The sequence below is a fragment of the Dendrobates tinctorius genome, unplaced genomic scaffold, assembly GCF_039654945.1.
Source record: "Dendrobates tinctorius isolate UK_male_01 unplaced genomic scaffold, ASM3965494v1 ptg000270l, whole genome shotgun sequence".
Taxonomy (NCBI): Eukaryota; Metazoa; Chordata; class Amphibia; order Anura; family Dendrobatidae; genus Dendrobates; species Dendrobates tinctorius.
Genome location: NW_027361937.1, coordinates 9009384 through 9028734, shown reverse-complemented (window position 1 = coordinate 9028734; position 19351 = coordinate 9009384). Strand labels below are relative to the sequence as shown.

The 19351-nt window shown below is 44.8% G+C and overlaps 1 protein-coding gene across 1 annotated transcript in view; it reads left to right on the top strand.

Moving 5' to 3' along the window:
• Positions 1-3598, top strand: part of NFS1 (NFS1 cysteine desulfurase) — an 87322-nt gene extending 83724 nt beyond the window's left edge. The window contains exon 13 of the mRNA XM_073559392.1: positions 910-3598. Within this exon, the coding sequence (XP_073415493.1) occupies positions 910-973 (64 nt within the window). The 3' untranslated portion in view covers positions 974-3598. The remainder of the gene's footprint in view (positions 1-909) is intronic.
• The last annotated feature ends 15753 nt before the right edge of the window (positions 3599-19351 follow it).

Genomic DNA, 19351 nt, shown 5'->3' with positions numbered 1-19351 from the left:
GTCCTTTGAGTGTGATCTGATTCTGTCGCAAGAGAGAATTGCCGCTCAGGCCCGGAGAAGTTCTCCATTGTCTGATTCTGCAGATGTCTGGCGGCACTCTGAGGTTAGCAGTCAGATGTTTCATACGCACCCATAGACTTGTATTGGTGCGCTTGATCCGAATTTCAGAGCCACTCGCAGCATGCTACAATTTTTTTTCTCAAGCCGAAATGGGTTGAGAAAAAAATTTACACTGGGCCAAGTGCTAACCAATTAAAACATAGGATAGCACTGGTCTGAGTTATACGCTCATGTGAGTGAGGCCTAAAAAAAAAAAAGACTGATAAAGAAAATAAAATCCTTGATTTGAAAAACAAACAACCACAACCAATACAACTCTTGGAGGAGCTCCATGGCCTTTTCATTCCTGCGACTGGTGGGGTTGACAAAGCATTTACCCCCACTGACGATATCTTTTTAGATGTCCAAAAAAAAAAGTTTGACGCGGCCTGTGAACGGCTCAAGCAATAACTACCACTTTGTTTTTAGTAATATTCCTGGCAATGGGCACTTTGTTCATAATTTGGGAAATAACCGTTAATCTTCCTGTTTATGAAACGTTATGTTGTCCCCAATGGTGAAATTATTCATTTTTTAATAAATCTAGAGGCATAAAACCTACTGTGAATTTTCATTGTATACTCGCCACATTAAGCATTAAAATACAGTAAGGAGGCTTGTGGAAGTACTCGGAAAACAGCCGTTTCATGCCTATTACATGGTTCACGCGGACCAGGAAGAAGTGTGTATCAGACGTGAAACGGCTTTAGGGTGCAACGTACAATTTGTTTTTATATCATTTCAACTCATTCCCCCCTCTCCTCCATACTGCTGCAACCCTTGGTGAAATAATACCTTTGCATTTTACAGCCCACTTTGGGAAATGGTGCAAGATGGGATCGATTTGAAGAGCATACAATGGACGCAACACTGATTATGAAGGACTGGCTCCTAAGAAAACATTGAATGGCTTCTGTTACAATGGGATACTCCTCCGGCTGCCAACACTTAGTCTAACATCTGTGTGATCTCATCTCCGTATTTTATGTAAAAAAGAAATGAAATATTTAAGTTACAGGGAGATCCTCGGAGTTTCATCTGTTGCAGAAATGATGCGGACACCATTGAAAACATATTAATCTTTGCATTTTGCCGCTTTAGAAGACCAGCGTTTTTGTTTCAGTAATATTTGTGTAAAAGGAAGTCTTGTAGCAATTGGCAATCTTCAAAACTGCAGATAAACAGGAGATCGGCTATACAGTGTAAATTATACCTTTGTATAATTTTGTGGTTCCTTGCACTGAAGTGCTATCTGCAGTAAACCCCCCATAGACCCTTTACAGCTATCGCTATAGGACTGAGTGGTGTATGCCTGATTTATGCCTGCAGCCACTTACTTTTTTTTCAGTAGTTTTGCAGGATCAAAACTACTGACAAACATGACTTAAAGAAAATAATAATTGTGTTCCTTGGTGTGACATTGAGCATGGTGGTACATTTCACTGTTTCTGCCTATTGCTGTTTCTATAGGACCCTTAGCACTTTATTTTTAAAAAAGTGTCATTTTGCATTAACAGAAAAGTGAATGCGATTTCTAAAATCTCATTCTGAGTGCATTGTTTCTCCATGCACTTTAAAAACACTTTCATTTGTTACTGCAGTTTTTCCCCTTTTGAGATAATGCTCAAAAAATGCATCAAAAACACTACATGTGAACTTACATTTTTTTTTTGTAGTAAATATACTAGGCAGATAATCAAAGTTTAGGCATGTGCACTAGCCATGGCTAAAAGTGTAAGGTCATTCATTAAAGGGAACCTGTCACATTGCACATGGAGCCCAATATGTGGACAGCATGGCATAGGGAAGGAAAGCTGAGCACAATGATATATAGGCTTTTTGGAAAAGATTTGTTATATTTTAACTTGTATTTTATTCATTGAATTCCCTGGTGTTCATATGATTGCAAGTCCAGTGGGCGGTCATACCAATGATTGACAGCTAGCTCTGCATGCACAGTCATAGTTATGACCGTCGGTCACTGAATAGGACCACCCACTGGATTTGTATCCATAAGAATGCCAGGGATTTCAGTGAATAAAATGGAAGACTTGGGGTAGGTTCACCCATTTATTAACATTTGTCTGTTTTGTTTTTTTTTCCGCACATACAGCATAGCCATGTGAATGAGCCCTTACTGAAACTTTTCCCACAAAAAAAATATTACCCTAATCACATTTCCTCATGCTCTATAACAGGCTGCAGATGAGATGCCTTTTTACCTGGACAGTTTTCCTTTAACATAGCCATTGACCGTGACCAGAATTTCTTGGGAAGTTTTTTATTGTCAGTAATACTCATTCTGGGATTTAGAATCGCCTCTAAATTTCCCAGAGTTCTCTCTGTCCAAGTTTCTCCAAATTTTTGCATTCCTTTTTAGTATTTTGGTTCCTCAAATAAAAAAAATCTGTCCAGCTTCAAAGCAGCACTTGCCAGCTCTAAACCAAAGACCTTGTTAGCACTGTGCACCTTCCGTAGCAGACTAGCCTCCACTGATGGATGGCAGAGGTGGACGGTTACCTAGGAAACAAACAGTAAACAATAGAATTAAAAATCAATCCATTCTAGAGAATGGAGAGGATTTTTAATAACAGATAATAAATTGCAAAGTTGCTCATTTTTGTAAGCATTTTTGCAATTTTAATATTTTGTCAGCATGAAAATAACCCTTTAAAGCATGCATGTTTTAATGTTCATCCTCTTCAGCACAATATGATTCGAAGTGTTCGACTGGTGTTTCCTAACTGTGATGTTTCCTGGCCACTCCTCCCTGTTTGACGGCTCTAGAATCTATCCAGTAGACCACCAAACACTTCCTTTAGTTTGAAAGTGAATTTAAGTTTTATTTATTTATTTTTTTTTTTTTAACATTATCATCAACTTTTCTCTGTTTAGGCTATCTCCTCAACATTTGTCCTTTTTATATTGTACATTTTGCCAAATTTGGCTCTGGCAGTACTTTACAATGCTAGTGCAGCATACACATTTACGATGAATGAAGGCCAAAAAAAGTGTAAAGTGTTCCTTCTGTTTTCAGGAGCTGCTCCAGTTGCAATCACCATGTTGATCAACCTCCGGACCTGGTGGGCTTTTGTGGCACCACCCTTGGGCTTTGTTCATGTGATTGAGGCGTAATGTGTTTTTGCTGCGATCATAGCCTCGACATGTGACTGTAGCGGTATAATGTATGTACATTTTTTCTGCATCAGATGGAACTTAATGTTGTCCTCACACTGCATAACACATTCACGTAACGCACAAGGACGCACCGCTGCGTGCACCAGTTCTATTGTGTAATGTGGTAATGCGTGTGTTTTTCTAGGTTGTATGTCCTTTTTTTTTTTTTTTTCTTGTTCCAAGCTTGTGATTTCTCACTATATACAATGTATCCTTTTTTGCCTTATTTTTGCTCAGGTTTGTAAAAATGTGAGGCTAATGTACAGTACCATTGATATTTTGCATTTGGATGACTAAATCAATAAAAATTTCTTAGATTGTATTTGTGTTAATGGGTGAAAAAAAAGTCAAGATCTATATAATAGTTGCCACGTATGTAACCTATTTCCATTTTAAAACTGATTGGTTTGAAGAACCCCGACTCATAGTTAATGTTTTACTGCAGAGAGCCTCTGTGATGAGGTTTTATTCACAAATGTTATCAGCGGAGCACCTTAGATACTTGTTCAGCCAACAGTTTTCCACCCATGCATGTGATCGCTGCTTGAGGATGGGAATAAAAGTTTCTTTTTCACAATTTGGAACTACTGGCTTAGCTATCGGGGTCATGATTATAATGGGGCATTTTGGCCTTTTGTGGGACTAGAGACGTTCTCTTTAAAAGCATGGGTCTCAAACTGCATTCCTCAAGTGTCGCAAACCATGCGTGTACAAGGAAATCCTGAAAACATGACCTGTTTGCAGCCCTTAAGGAATGCAGTTTGAGACCTCTGATTTAAAAGGAACCTGTCAGCAGGATTGTGCACAGTAACCTACACACAGTGTCAGGTTGGCGCCATTATACTGATTACAATGATACCTGGTGATGAAATCTTCTGGTTTTGACCTTGGCACGTCTGACTACTGTCCGGCGTCTATCGTCTCCTCTGCACTCCGGCACCTGGCACCGCCCCGGCCACCTCCCACTATGTCACGTGGTTCACATCCTGCTTGCTACCCGGTGAGTTCTCTGCCACTCTGCTCTCAGCTCCCTTGCTGCGGCGCGCAGCCCTCCCCGCAGCAGTTACACCTGGAAGGCATGGCAATATGGACGTGACAGGCCGTCACATCTGCATTATACGGATGTGACAAGCACATCCGCTGTTATGAATGAGTCACCGAAGGAGGAAAAAACAAAAATACAAGGTTAAGCAAATGATGGGGCCCAAGCTAACTAAAAAGGACAGGATAGAAAAGCTGCTGTCTGCAATCCGCAAAAAACCCTACCAAAAAATGTCCCAACCGTCTGATAGGAAAAACAGGCCCTGAAGTCGCTATGACTTCAAAAAGACTATATCAGCACTCAGATAAATTCTGAAGACAGAGCAAAGAGACAAACTGATCAGAGACAAAAATGGACCGGGGATGGCTGAACTCCAAAAAAACAAAGTAAACAAAACTAATAAGTTCAATAGCAGAGCAAAAACTTATCTTTGGGAAGCAGGAATTAGACTGGTCTCCAAGAATCCAGCAGAGAAATCACCAGCGACTCAGAAGGGTGTCGGCTGCCTTATATCCAGTCAGCAGTTCCTGTTACCCAGTCATCATTTACCAGATCAGGTGTTTGGTAATCAGCCTCACTACCTTCCTTCACCAGAAGAGGGAGTTCATCAGACATCGACGGTGAAGGGGAAAATGAACTCACAACAGTACCTCCCCCTTGAGGAGGGGTCACCGAACCCTCATCCACACCACCAGGGCGATCAGGATGGGCCCGATGAAAGGCACGAACCAATCTTTCGGCATGAATATCGGATGCAGGGACCCAAGAATTATCCTCCTGGCCATAACCCTTCCATTTAACCAAATACTGGAGTCTCCGTCTAGCCAGGTGAGAATCCAGTATCTTCTCAACCTCATATTCCACATTACCTTCAACCAATACAGGGTCAGGAGGTGCCACCACAGGAACTACTGACTCAACAAACCTCTTTAGCAGAGACTTATGAAACACGTTACGGATCTTAAATGTAACAGGAAGAGCCAATCGAAAAGAGACTGGATTAAGAATCTCCAAAATCTTGTAGGGTCCAATAAATCTAGGTTTAAACTTTGGAGAAGCCACCTTCATAGCGATATTCTTTGATGACAACCAAACCATATCACCCACCTTAAACTGGGGACCAATGGTCCTATGCCGGTTGGAAAACCGCTGGGCCTTTTCCTGGGAGAGAGACAACTTATCCACCACTTGGTCCCAGATCTGATGCATTTTCTCCACCACAGTGTCAACACCTGGGCAGGCCGAAGGCTCCACCTGCCATGAAGAGAATCGAGGATGAAACCCAAAGTTACAAAAAAAAAGGTGACATCAAAGTGGCAGAACTAGCTCTATTATTTAAAGCAAATTCAGCCAAGGGCAATAATGAAACCCAATCATCCTGATTAGCAGAAATAAAACATCTCAAATACGACTCCAAAGTCTGGTTTGTTCTCTCCATCTGCCCATTGGTCTGAGGGTGAAACGCAGAGGAGAAGGACAACTGAATTCCCAGCTTGGAACAGAAAGTCCTCCAAAATCTAGACACAAACTGAACTCCTCTGTCAGATACAATGTTCTCAGGAATCCCGTGCAAGCGAACCACCTGTTGCAAAAACAAGGGCACCATCTCTGAGGAAGATGGCAACTTAGGGAGTGGTACAAGATGGACCATCTTAGAGAATCTATCACAAATCACCCAAATAACAGTCATTATCTGAGACACAGGCATATCAGAGATAAAATCCATTGAAATATGGGTCCATGGCCTCCTGGGCACCTGGCAAAGGCATTAACAACCCACTAGAGCGAGAACAAGGTTTAAACCGAGAGCAAGTCCCACAGGACTGCACAAAATTCCTGACATCACGAGACAAGGCGGGCCACCAAAAAGACCGACTCACCAAATCTCTAGTACCAAAAATACCTGGATGACCAGCCAATGCAGAGCAATGAACTTCAGACATCACTCTCTACCTCCAATGGTCAGGAACATACAATTTTCCAATGGGACAACGCTCAGGTTTGTCCTCTTGAAACTCTTCCAGAGCGCGTCTCAAATCAGGCGAGATGGCAGAAAGAACTACCCCCTCACCTAAGATGGTAGCAGGCTTGGTCACCACAGGAGAATCAGCAAAGAAACTCCTAGAGAGGGCGTCTGTGTTGACATTCTTAGTGCCCGGAAGAAAAGAGACCACAAAATCAAAACGTGTGAAAAACAAGGCCCACCTAGCCTGTCTAGGATTCAAGCATTTGGCCGACTCCAGGTAAATCAAATTCTTGTGGTCAGTAAGGACCACGACTTGATGTTTAGCTCCCTCCAACCAATGTCTCCACTCCTCAAATGCCCATTTCATGGCTGACAGTTCCCGATTCCCCACATCATAATTACGTTCGGATGGGGAGAACTTTCGGGAAAAGAAAGCACAGGGATTCATTTAAGATGGTACAGGATTCTTTTGGGACAAAACAGCTCCTGCACCAATCTCAGAAGCGTCCACCTCTACCTGAAACGGGAGTGAGACATCAGGTTGCCGCAAAACCGGAGCAGAAGTGAACCTTCGCTTCAGCTCCTGAAAGGAAGAAACAGCCTCCGGAGACCAATTCAGCACATCAGCACCCTTCTTAGTCAAATCAGTCAATGGTTTGGCAATACCAGAAAAATTAGCTATAAATTTACGATAAAAATTAGCAAAACCCAAAAACTTTTGGAGGGCCTTCAAAGGAGTGGGCTGAACCCAATCATAAATGGCCTGTACCTTGACCGGGTCCATTTCAATAGTTGACGGAGACAAAATAAATCCCAAAAATGAAATCCTCTGTACACCAAAAAGGCATTTCGATCCCTTGACATACAGGGAATTCTCCCTCAAAATCTGGAACACAGTCCGAACATGTTCCACATGAGAGTCCCAATCCTTGGAAAAGATCAAAATATCATCCAGATAGATGATCAAAAATTTATCCACAAGGTCTCAGAAAATATCATTCATGAAGCACTGGAAGACAGAAGGGGCATTAGTGAGCCCAAAAGGCATCACCAGGTACTCAAAATGTCCCACCGGAGTATTAAACGCCATCTTCCATTCATCCCCATGCTTAATGCGAATAAGATTATACGCCCCCCTGAGGTCAAGCTTTGTAAACCAGCAAGCACCTTTAACTCTGGAGAATAGATCAGAAATCAGGGGTAACGGATACTGATATTTAACAGTAATTTTGTTGAGGGAACGATAGTCAATACAAAGCCTTAATGACCCATCTTTCTTAGCCACGAAAAAAAAACCAGCACCTAAGGGTGAAGAGACCAAAAGGATGGTCTAATATGACCCTTCTCCAACGACTCCTTAATATAGGATCGCATAGCCTCGTGCTCGGGTACAGATAAATTGAAAAGTCGACCCTTGGGAAATTTACACCCAGGGCTCAGCTCAATTGCACAGTCATAACTCGTAGGGGGAGGCAAAGACGCAGACTCATTCTCACTAAATACATCATAAAAATCAGCCAAATAGTCAGGAACCTCATGTGACTGGGGAGAGGTGGAGAAAACAGGAGCATCACTAAGGGCACACCGACAACCCCAACTCACCACAGACACAGATTTCCAATCCAAAACTGGATTATGGATTTGCAACCAGGGAAACCCCAGAACAATGGTATCATGCAAATTATGCAGCAACAAAAATCTGCAATTCTCTTGATGGTCTGGGGCGACCCGCATTACCACCTGGGTCCAAAACTGAGGTTTATTCTTCGCCAAAGGAGTAGCATCAATACCCCTCAAAGGGATAGGCGTCTGCAGAGGTGTCATAGGAAATCCACAACGTTCAGCGAAATCCAAGTCCATCAAGTTCAGAGCTGCTCCCGAATCCACAAAAGCCTTAGCGGAAAATGTGGACAGGGAGCAGATCAGAGTAATTGCCAGAAGAAATTTAGGTTGAACACCACCCACAGCAAATGTGTGTGCAAAACGTTTCTCTCGTTTAGGGCAGACAGAAATGATATGTGAGGCAACACCACAGAAGAAACACACCTTATTACGCCTTCTGAACTCCTGACGCTGCGCCCCAGACTAAACTCTATCACATTGCATAGGTTCAGACATTTGTTCAACAGGTGGCAACACCTCTCGTGCGGTTTTGCGTTCACGCAAACGCCGATCGACCTGAATGGCTAATGACATAGAATCGTCAAGACCAGAGGGAACAGGAAATCCCACCATAGTATCTTTGACGGTTTCTGACAAACCCTTCCGAAAGAGAGCTGCCAAGGCACCATCATTCCAGGTAGTAAGGACCGCCCACTTTCGGAATTTTTGACAGTACAACTCTGCAGAATCCTGACCCTGGCTCAATGCCAACAGGGCCTTTTCAGCCTGATCAATAGCATTAGGTTCATCATACAACAACCCCAAGGCTTGAAAAAATGCGTTCACATTAGTAAGAATAGGATCATCAGGTTTCAAAGAAAACGCCCAATCCTGGGGATCGCCGCGCAGCAAAGAGATGACAATTTTAACCTGCTGCGCAGAGCTCCCCGACGAGTTAGGCTTCAAGGCAAAAAATAATTTACAATTATTCTTAAAATTCAAAAATTTAGACTGATCCCCAAAAAACACATCAGGAGTAGGGATCTTTGGTTCAGCAGCATGTGAATGAGCAAGATAGGCGTTAATTCCCTGCACTTCAGCAGTGAGCTGCTCCACACGATCAGACAATTGCTTCATCTCCATTGAGAAAGAAAAAAAAATTACCCCTGCGGCCTCAGAGACATAGAGGAAAAAATATACACAAAAAAAAAAAAAAAAGTATTCAGACAAACTTTTTTTTTTTTTTTTATTTATTTTTTTTTTACAATTCTTTCCTGCTATTGAGTACCCTAGGATCTGCGGTATGGCTGGTGATTCTGTTATGAATGAGTCACCGAAGGAGGAAAAAACAAGCTAAGTCCAGAAAACCAGAGAGGTTGGTAGCTATCGGATTGCAGACCCCTGATCCTATCCAAAACAACTAACAGTAGCTGTGGGGGGTTCCTACGATGCCCTAGACCCCTCGATCACAGCTGGAGAACTAAATAGGCCTAAAGAAAGAAAGGGGAAATCTAAACTGCCCCAGAGCAGACCCCAAAGCAATAGGCAGCCCCCAACATATAATAACGGTGAAGCACGATGAAAACACTAACACAGATAGAAAGATAGGTTGAGCAAACAATGGGGCCCAAGCTAACTAAAAAGGACAGGATAGAAAAGCTGCTGTCTGCAATCCGCAAAAAACCCTACCAAAAAATGTCCCAACCGTCTGATAGGAAAAACAGGCCCTGAAGTCGCTAGGACTTCAAAAAGACTATATCAGCACTCAGGTAAATTCTGAAGACAGAGCAAAGAGACAAACTGATCAGAGACAAAAATGGAACTCAGCACACCCCCGACCGGGGATGGCTGAACTCCAAAAAAACAAGGTAAACAAAACTAATAAGTTCAATAGCAGAGCAAAAACTTATCTTTGGGAAGCAGGAATCAGACTGGTCTCCAAGAATCCAGCAGAGAAATCACCAGCGACTCAGAAGGGCGTCGGCTGCTTTATAGCCAGTTAGCAGTTACTGTTACCCAGTCATCATCTACCAGATCAGGTGTTTGGTAATCAGCCTCACTACCTTCCTTCACCAGAAGAGGGAGTTCATCAGACATCGACGGTGAAGGGGAAAATGAACTCACAACAACAGGCCGTCATATCTGCATTATATGGACATGACAGGCCCTCACATCTGCATTATATAGACATGACAGGCCCTCATATCTGCATTATACGGACATGACAGGCCCTCATATCTGCATTATACAGACATGACAGGCCCTCATATCTACTTTATACGGAAATGACAGGCCCTCACATCTGCATTATACAGACATGACAGGCACTCATATCTGCATTATACAGACATGACGGGCCCTCATATCTGCATTATACAGACATGACAGGCACTCATATCTGCATTATACGGACATGACAGGCCCTCATATGTGCATTATCTGCATTATACAGACGTGACAGGCCCTCACATCTGCATTCTACGGACATGACAGGCCCTCATATCTGCATTATACGGACATGACAGGCACTCACATCTGCATTATACGGACATGACAGGCCCTCACATCTGCATTATACGGACATGACAGGCCCTCACATCAGCATTATACGGACGTGACAGGCCCTCATCTGCATTATACGGACATGGCAGGCCCTCACATCTGCATTATACGGACGTGACAGGCCCTCACATCTGCATTATACAGACATGACAGGCCCTCACATCTGCATTATACGGACATGACAGGCCCTCACATCTGCATTATACGGACATGACAGGCCCTCACATCTGCATTATACAGACATGACAGGCCCTCACATCTGCATTATACAGACATGACAGGCCCTCACATCTGCATTATACGGACATGACAGGCCCTCACATCTGCATTATACGGACGTGACAGGCCCTCATATCTGCATTATACGGACATGACAGGCCCTCATATCTGCATTATACGGACGTGACAGGCCCTCACATCTGCATTATACGGACATGACAGGCACTCACATCTGCATTATACGGACGTGACAGGCCCTCACATCTGCATTATACGGACATGACAGGCCCTCATATCTGCATTATACGGACATGACAGGCCCTCATATGTGCATTATCTGCATTATACAGACGTGACAGGCCCTTACATCTGCATTATACGGACATGACAGGCCCTCATATCTGCATAATACGGACATGACAGGCACTCACATCTGCATTATACGGACATGACAGGCCCTCACATCTGCATTATACGGACATGACAGGCCCTCACATCTGCATTATACGGACGTGACAGGCCGTCATATCTGCATTATACGGACATGGCAGGCCCTCACATCTGTATTATACGGACGTGACAGGCCCTCACATCTGCATTATACAGACATGACAGGCCCTCACATCTGCATTATACGGACATGACAGGCCCTCACATCTGCATTATACGGACATGACAGGCCCTCACATCTGCATTATACAGACATGACAGGCCCTCACATCTGCATTATACGGACATGACAGGCCCTCACATCTGCATTATACGGACATGACAGGCCCTCACATCTGCATTATACGGACATGACAGGCCCTCACATCTGCATTATACGGACGTGACAGGCCCTCATATCTGCATTATACGGACATGACAGGCCCTCATATCTGCATTATACGGACGTGACAGGCCCTCACATCTGCATTATACGGACATGACAGGCACTCACATCTGCATTATACGGACGTGACAGGCCCTCACATCTGCATTATACGGACATGACAGGCCCTCATATCTGCATTATACGGACATGACAGGCCCTCATATCTGCATTATACAGACATGACAGGCACTCATATCTGCATTATACGGACATGACAGGCCCTCATATGTGCATTATCTGCATTATACAGACGTGACAGGCCCTTACATCTGCATTATACGGACATGACAGGCCCTCATATCTGCATAATACGGACATGACAGGCACTCACATCTGCATTATACGGACATGACAGGCCCTCACATCTGCATTATACGGACATTACAGGCCCTCACATCTGCATTATACGGACGTGACAGGCCGTCATATCTGCATTATACGGACATGGCAGGCCCTCACATCTGCATTATACGGACGTGACAGGCCCTCACATCTGCATTATACGGACATGACAGGCACTCACATCTGCATTATACGGACGTGACAGGCCCTCACATCTGCATTATACGGACATGACAGGCCCTCATATCTGCATTATACGGACATGACAGGCCCTCATATCTGCATTATACAGACATGACAGGCACTCATATCTGCATTATACGGACATGACAGGCCCTCATATGTGCATTATCTGCATTATACAGACGTGACAGGCCCTTACATCTGCATTATACGGACATGACAGGCCCTCATATCTGCATAATACGGACATGACAGGCACTCACATCTGCATTATACGGACATGACAGGCCCTCACATCTGCATTATACGGACATGACAGGCCCTCACATATGCATTATACGGACGTGACAGGCCGTCATATCTGCATTATACGGACATGGCAGGCCCTCACATCTGCATTATACGGACGTGACAGGCCCTCACATCTGCATTATACAGACATGACAGGCCCTCACATCTGCATTATACGGACATGACAGGCCCTCACATCTGCATTATACGGACATGACAGGCCCTCACATCTGCATTATACAGACATGACAGGCCCTCATATCTGCATTATACAGACATGACAGGCCCTCACATCTGCATTATACGGACATGACAGGCCCTCACATCTGCATTATACGGACATGACAGGCCCTCACATCTGCATTATACGGACATGACAGGCCCTCATATCTGCATTATACGGACATGACAGGCACTCACATCTGCATTATACAGACATGACAGGCACTCATATCTGCATTATACAGACATGACAGGCACTCATATCTGCATTATATAGACATGACAGGCCCTCATATCTGCATTATACGGACATGACAGGCCCTCATATCTGCATTATACGGACATGGCAGGCCCTCACATCTGCATTATACGGACGTGACAGGCACTCATCTGCATTATACAGACATGACAGGCCCTCACATCTGCATTATACGGACATGACAGGCCCTCACATCTGCATTATACGGACATGACAGGCCCTCATCTGCATTATACAGACATGACAGGCACTCACATCTGCATTATACGGACATGACAGGCCCTCATATCTGCAATATACAGACATGACAGGCACTCACATCTGCATTATACGGACATGACAGGCACTCATATCTGCATTATACGGACATGACAGGCCCTCATATCTGCATTATACAGACATGACAGGCCCTCATATCTGCATTATACGGACATGACAGGCCCTCACATCTGCATTATATAGACATGACAGGCCCTCATATCTGCATTATACGGACATGACAGGCCCTCATATCTGCATTATACGGACATGACAGGCCCTCATATCTGCATTATACAGACATGACAGGCACTCATCTGCATTATACGGACATGACAGGCACTCACATCTGCATTATACAGACATGACAGGCCCTCATATCTGCATTATACAGACATGACAGGCACTCATCTGCATTATACGGACATGACAGGCACTCACATCTGCATTATACGGACATGACAGGCCCTCACATCTGCATTATACAGACATGACAGGCACTCATTTCTGCATTATACGGACGTGACAGGCCCTCACATCTGCATTATACGGACATGACAGGCCCTCATATCTGCATTATACGGACATGACAGGCCCTCATATCTGCATTATACGGACATGACAGGCCCTCATATCTGCATTATACGGACATGACAGGCCCTCACATCTGCATTATACAGACATGACAGGCCCTCACATCTGCATTATACGGACATGACAGGCCCTCACATCTGCGTTATACGGACATGACAGGCCCTCACATCTGCATTATACGGACGTGACAGGCCCTCACATCTGCATTATACGGACGTGACATGCCTTCACATCTGCATTATACGGACGTGACAGGCCCTCATATCTGCATTATACAGACATGACAGGCCCTCACATCTGCATTATACGGACGTGACAGGCCCTCATATCTGCATTATACGGACATGACAGGCACTCACATCTGCATTATACGGACATGACAGGCACTCATATCTGCATTATACAGACATGACAGGCACTCATATCTGCATTATATAGACATGACAGGCCCTCATATCTGCATTATACAGACATGACAGGCCCTCATATCTGCATTATACGGACATGACAGGCACTCATATCTGCATTATACAGACATGACAGGCACTCATATCTGCATTATATAGACATGACAGGCCCTCACATCTGCATTATACAGACATGACAGGCCCTCACATCTGCATTATACGGACGTGACAGGCCCTCATATCTGCATTATACGGACATGACAGGCACTCACATCTGCATTATACGGACATGACAGGCACTCATATCTGCATTATACAGACATGACAGGCACTCATATCTGCATTATATAGACATGACAGGCCCTCATATCTGCATTATACGGACATGACAGGCCCTCATATCTGCATTATACGGACATGGCAGGCCCTCACATCTGCATTATACGGACGTGACAGGCACTCATCTGCATTATACAGACATGACAGGCCCTCACATCTGCATTATACGGACATGACAGGCCCTCACATCTGCATTATACGGACATGACAGGCCCTCACATCTGCATTATACGGACATGACAGGCCCTCATATCTGCATTATACAGACATGACAGGCACTCACATCTGCATTATACGGACATGACAGGCCCTCATATCTGCAATATACAGACATGACAGGCACTCACATCTGCATTATACGGGCATGACAGGCACTCACATCTGCATTATACGGACATGACAGGCCCTCATATCTGCCTTATACAGACATGACAGGCCCTCATATCTGCATTATACAGACATGACAGGCCCTCACATCTGCATTATGTAGACATGACAGGCCCTCATATCTGCATTATACGGACATGACAGGCCCTCATATCTGCATTATACGGACATGACAGGCCCTCATATCTGCATTATACAGACATGACAGGCACTCATCTGCATTATACGAACATGACAGGCCCTCACATCTGCATTATACGGACATGACAGGCCCTCACATCTGCATTATACGGACATGACAGGCCCTCATATCTGCATTATACGGACATGACAGGCCCTCACATCTGCATTATACGGACATGACAGGCACTCATATCTGCATTATATAGACATGACAGGCCCTCATATCTGCATTATACGGACATGACAGGCCCTCATATCTGCATTATACGGACATGGCAGGCCCTCACATCTGCATTATACGGACGTGACAGGCCCTCACATCTGCATTATACGGACATGACAGGCCCTCACATCTGCATTATACGGACATGACAGGCCCTCACATCTGCATTATACGGACATAACAGGCCCTCATATCTGCATTATACAGACATGACAGGCACTCACATCTGCATTATACGGACATGACAGGCCCTCACATCTGCATTATACAGACATGACAGGCACTCTCATCTGCATTATACGGACATGACAGGCACTCACATCTGCATTATACGGACATGACAGGCCCTCATATCTGCCTTATACGGACATGACAGGCCCTCATATCTGCATTATACGGACATGACAGGCCCTCACATCTGCATTATATAGACATGACAGGCCCTCATATCTGCATTATACGGACATGACAGGCCCTCATATCTGCATTATACGGACATGACAGGCCCTCATATCTGCATTATACAGACATGACAGGCACTCATCTGCATTATACGGACATGACAGGCCCTCACATCTGCATTATACGGACATGACAGGCCCTCATATCTGCATAATACGGACATGACAGGCACTCACATCTGCATTATACGGACATGACAGGCCCTCACATCTGCATTATACGGACATGACAGGCCCTCACATCTGCATTATACGGACGTGACAGGCCGTCATATCTGCATTATACGGACATGGCAGGCCCTCACATCTGCATTATACGGAAGTGACAGGCCCTCACATCTGCATTATACAGACATGACAGGCCCTCACATCTGCATTATACGGACATGACAGGCCCTCACATCTGCATTATACGGACATGACAGGCCCTCACATCTGCATTATACAGACATGACAGGCCCTCATATCTGCATTATACAGACATGACAGGCCCTCACATCTGCATTATACGGACATGACAGGCCCTCACATCTGCATTATACGGACATGACAGGCCCTCACATCTGCATTATACGGACATGACAGGCCCTCATATCTGCATTATACGGACATGACAGGCACTCACATCTGCATTATACAGACATGACAGGCACTCATATCTGCATTATACAGACATGACAGGCACTCATATCTGCATTATATAGACATGACAGGCCCTCATATCTGCATTATACGGACATGACAGGCCCTCATATCTGCATTATACGGACATGGCAGGCCCTCACATCTGCATTATACGGACGTGACAGGCACTCATCTGCATTATACAGACATGACAGGCCCTCACATCTGCATTATACGGACATGACAGGCCCTCACATCTGCATTATACGGACATGACAGGCCCTCATCTGCATTATACAGACATGACAGGCACTCACATCTGCATTATACGGACATGACAGGCCCTCATATCTGCAATATACAGACATGACAGGCACTCACATCTGCATTATACGGACATGACAGGCACTCATATCTGCATTATACGGACATGACAGGCCCTCATATCTGCATTATACAGACATGACAGGCCCTCATATCTGCATTATACGGACATGACAGGCCCTCACATCTGCATTATATAGACATGACAGGCCCTCATATCTGCATTATACGGACATGACAGGCCCTCATATCTGCATTATACGGACATGACAGGCCCTCATATCTGCATTATACAGACATGACAGGCACTCATCTGCATTATACGGACATGACAGGCACTCACATCTGCATTATACAGACATGACAGGCCCTCATATCTGCATTATACAGACATGACAGGCACTCATCTGCATTATACGGACATGACAGGCACTCACATCTGCATTATACGGACATGACAGGCCCTCACATCTGCATTATACAGACATGACAGGCACTCATTTCTGCATTATACGGACGTGACAGGCCCTCACATCTGCATTATACGGACATGACAGGCCCTCATATCTGCATTATACGGACATGACAGGCCCTCATATCTGCATTATACGGACATGACAGGCCCTCATATCTGCATTATACGGACATGACAGGCCCTCACATCTGCATTATACAGACATGACAGGCCCTCACATCTGCATTATACGGACATGACAGGCCCTCACATCTGCGTTATACGGACATGACAGGCCCTCACATCTGCATTATACGGACGTGACAGGCCCTCACATCTGCATTATACGGACGTGACATGCCTTCACATCTGCATTATACGGACGTGACAGGCCCTCATATCTGCATTATACAGACATGACAGGCCCTCACATCTGCATTATACGGACGTGACAGGCCCTCATATCTGCATTATACGGACATGACAGGCACTCACATCTGCATTATACGGACATGACAGGCACTCATATCTGCATTATACAGACATGACAGGCACTCATATCTGCATTATATAGACATGACAGGCCCTCATATCTGCATTATACAGACATGACAGGCCCTCATATCTGCATTATACGGACATGACAGGCACTCATATCTGCATTATACAGACATGACAGGCACTCATATCTGCATTATATAGACATGACAGGCCCTCACATCTGCATTATACAGACATGACAGGCCCTCACATCTGCATTATACGGACGTGACAGGCCCTCATATCTGCATTATACGGACATGACAGGCACTCACATCTGCATTATACGGACATGACAGGCACTCATATCTGCATTATACAGACATGACAGGCACTCATATCTGCATTATATAGACATGACAGGCCCTCATATCTGCATTATACGGACATGACAGGCCCTCATATCTGCATTATACGGACATGGCAGGCCCTCACATCTGCATTATACGGACGTGACAGGCACTCATCTGCATTATACAGACATGACAGGCCCTCACATCTGCATTATACGGACATGACAGGCCCTCACATCTGCATTATACGGACATGACAGGCCCTCACATCTGCATTATACGGACATGACAGGCCCTCATATCTGCATTATACAGACATGACAGGCACTCACATCTGCATTATACGGACATGACAGGCCCTCATATCTGCAATATACAGACATGACAGGCACTCACATCTGCATTATACGGGCATGACAGGCACTCACATCTGCATTATACGGACATGACAGGCCCTCATATCTGCCTTATACAGACATGACAGGCCCTCATATCTGCATTATACAGACATGACAGGCCCTCACATCTGCATTATGTAGACATGACAGGCCCTCATATCTGCATTATACGGACATGACAGGCCCTCATATCTGCATTATACGGACATGACAGGCCCTCATATCTGCATTATACAGACATGACAGGCCCTCACATCTGCATTATACAGATATGGCAGGCCCTCACATCTGCATTATACGAACATGACAGGCCCTCACATCTGCATTATACGGACATGACAGGCCCTCACATCTGCATTATACGGACATGACAGGCCCTCATATCTGCATTATACGGACATGACAGGCCCTCACATCTGCATTATACGGACATGACAGGCACTCATATCTGCATTATATAGACATGACAGGCCCTCATATCTGCATTATACGGACATGACAGGCCCTCATATCTGCATTACACGGACATGGCAGGCCCTCACATCTGCATTATACGGACGTGACAGGCCCTCACATCTGCATTATACGGACATGACAGGCCCTCACATCTGCATTATACGGACATGACAGGCCCTCACATCTGCATTATACGGACATAACAGGCCCTCATATCTGCATTATACAGACATGACAGGCACTCACATCTGCATTATACGGACATGACAGGCCCTCACATCTGCATTATACAGACATGACAGGCACTCTCATCTGCATTATACGGACATGACAGGCACTCACATCTGCATTATACGGACATGACAGGCCCTCATATCTGCCTTATACGGACATGACAGGCCCTCATATCTGCATTATACGGACATGACAGGCCCTCACATCTGCATTATATAGACATGACAGGCCCTCATATCTGCATTATACGGACATGACAGGCCCTCATATCTGCATTATACGGACATGACAGGCCCTCATATCTGCATTATACAGACATGACAGGCACTCATCTG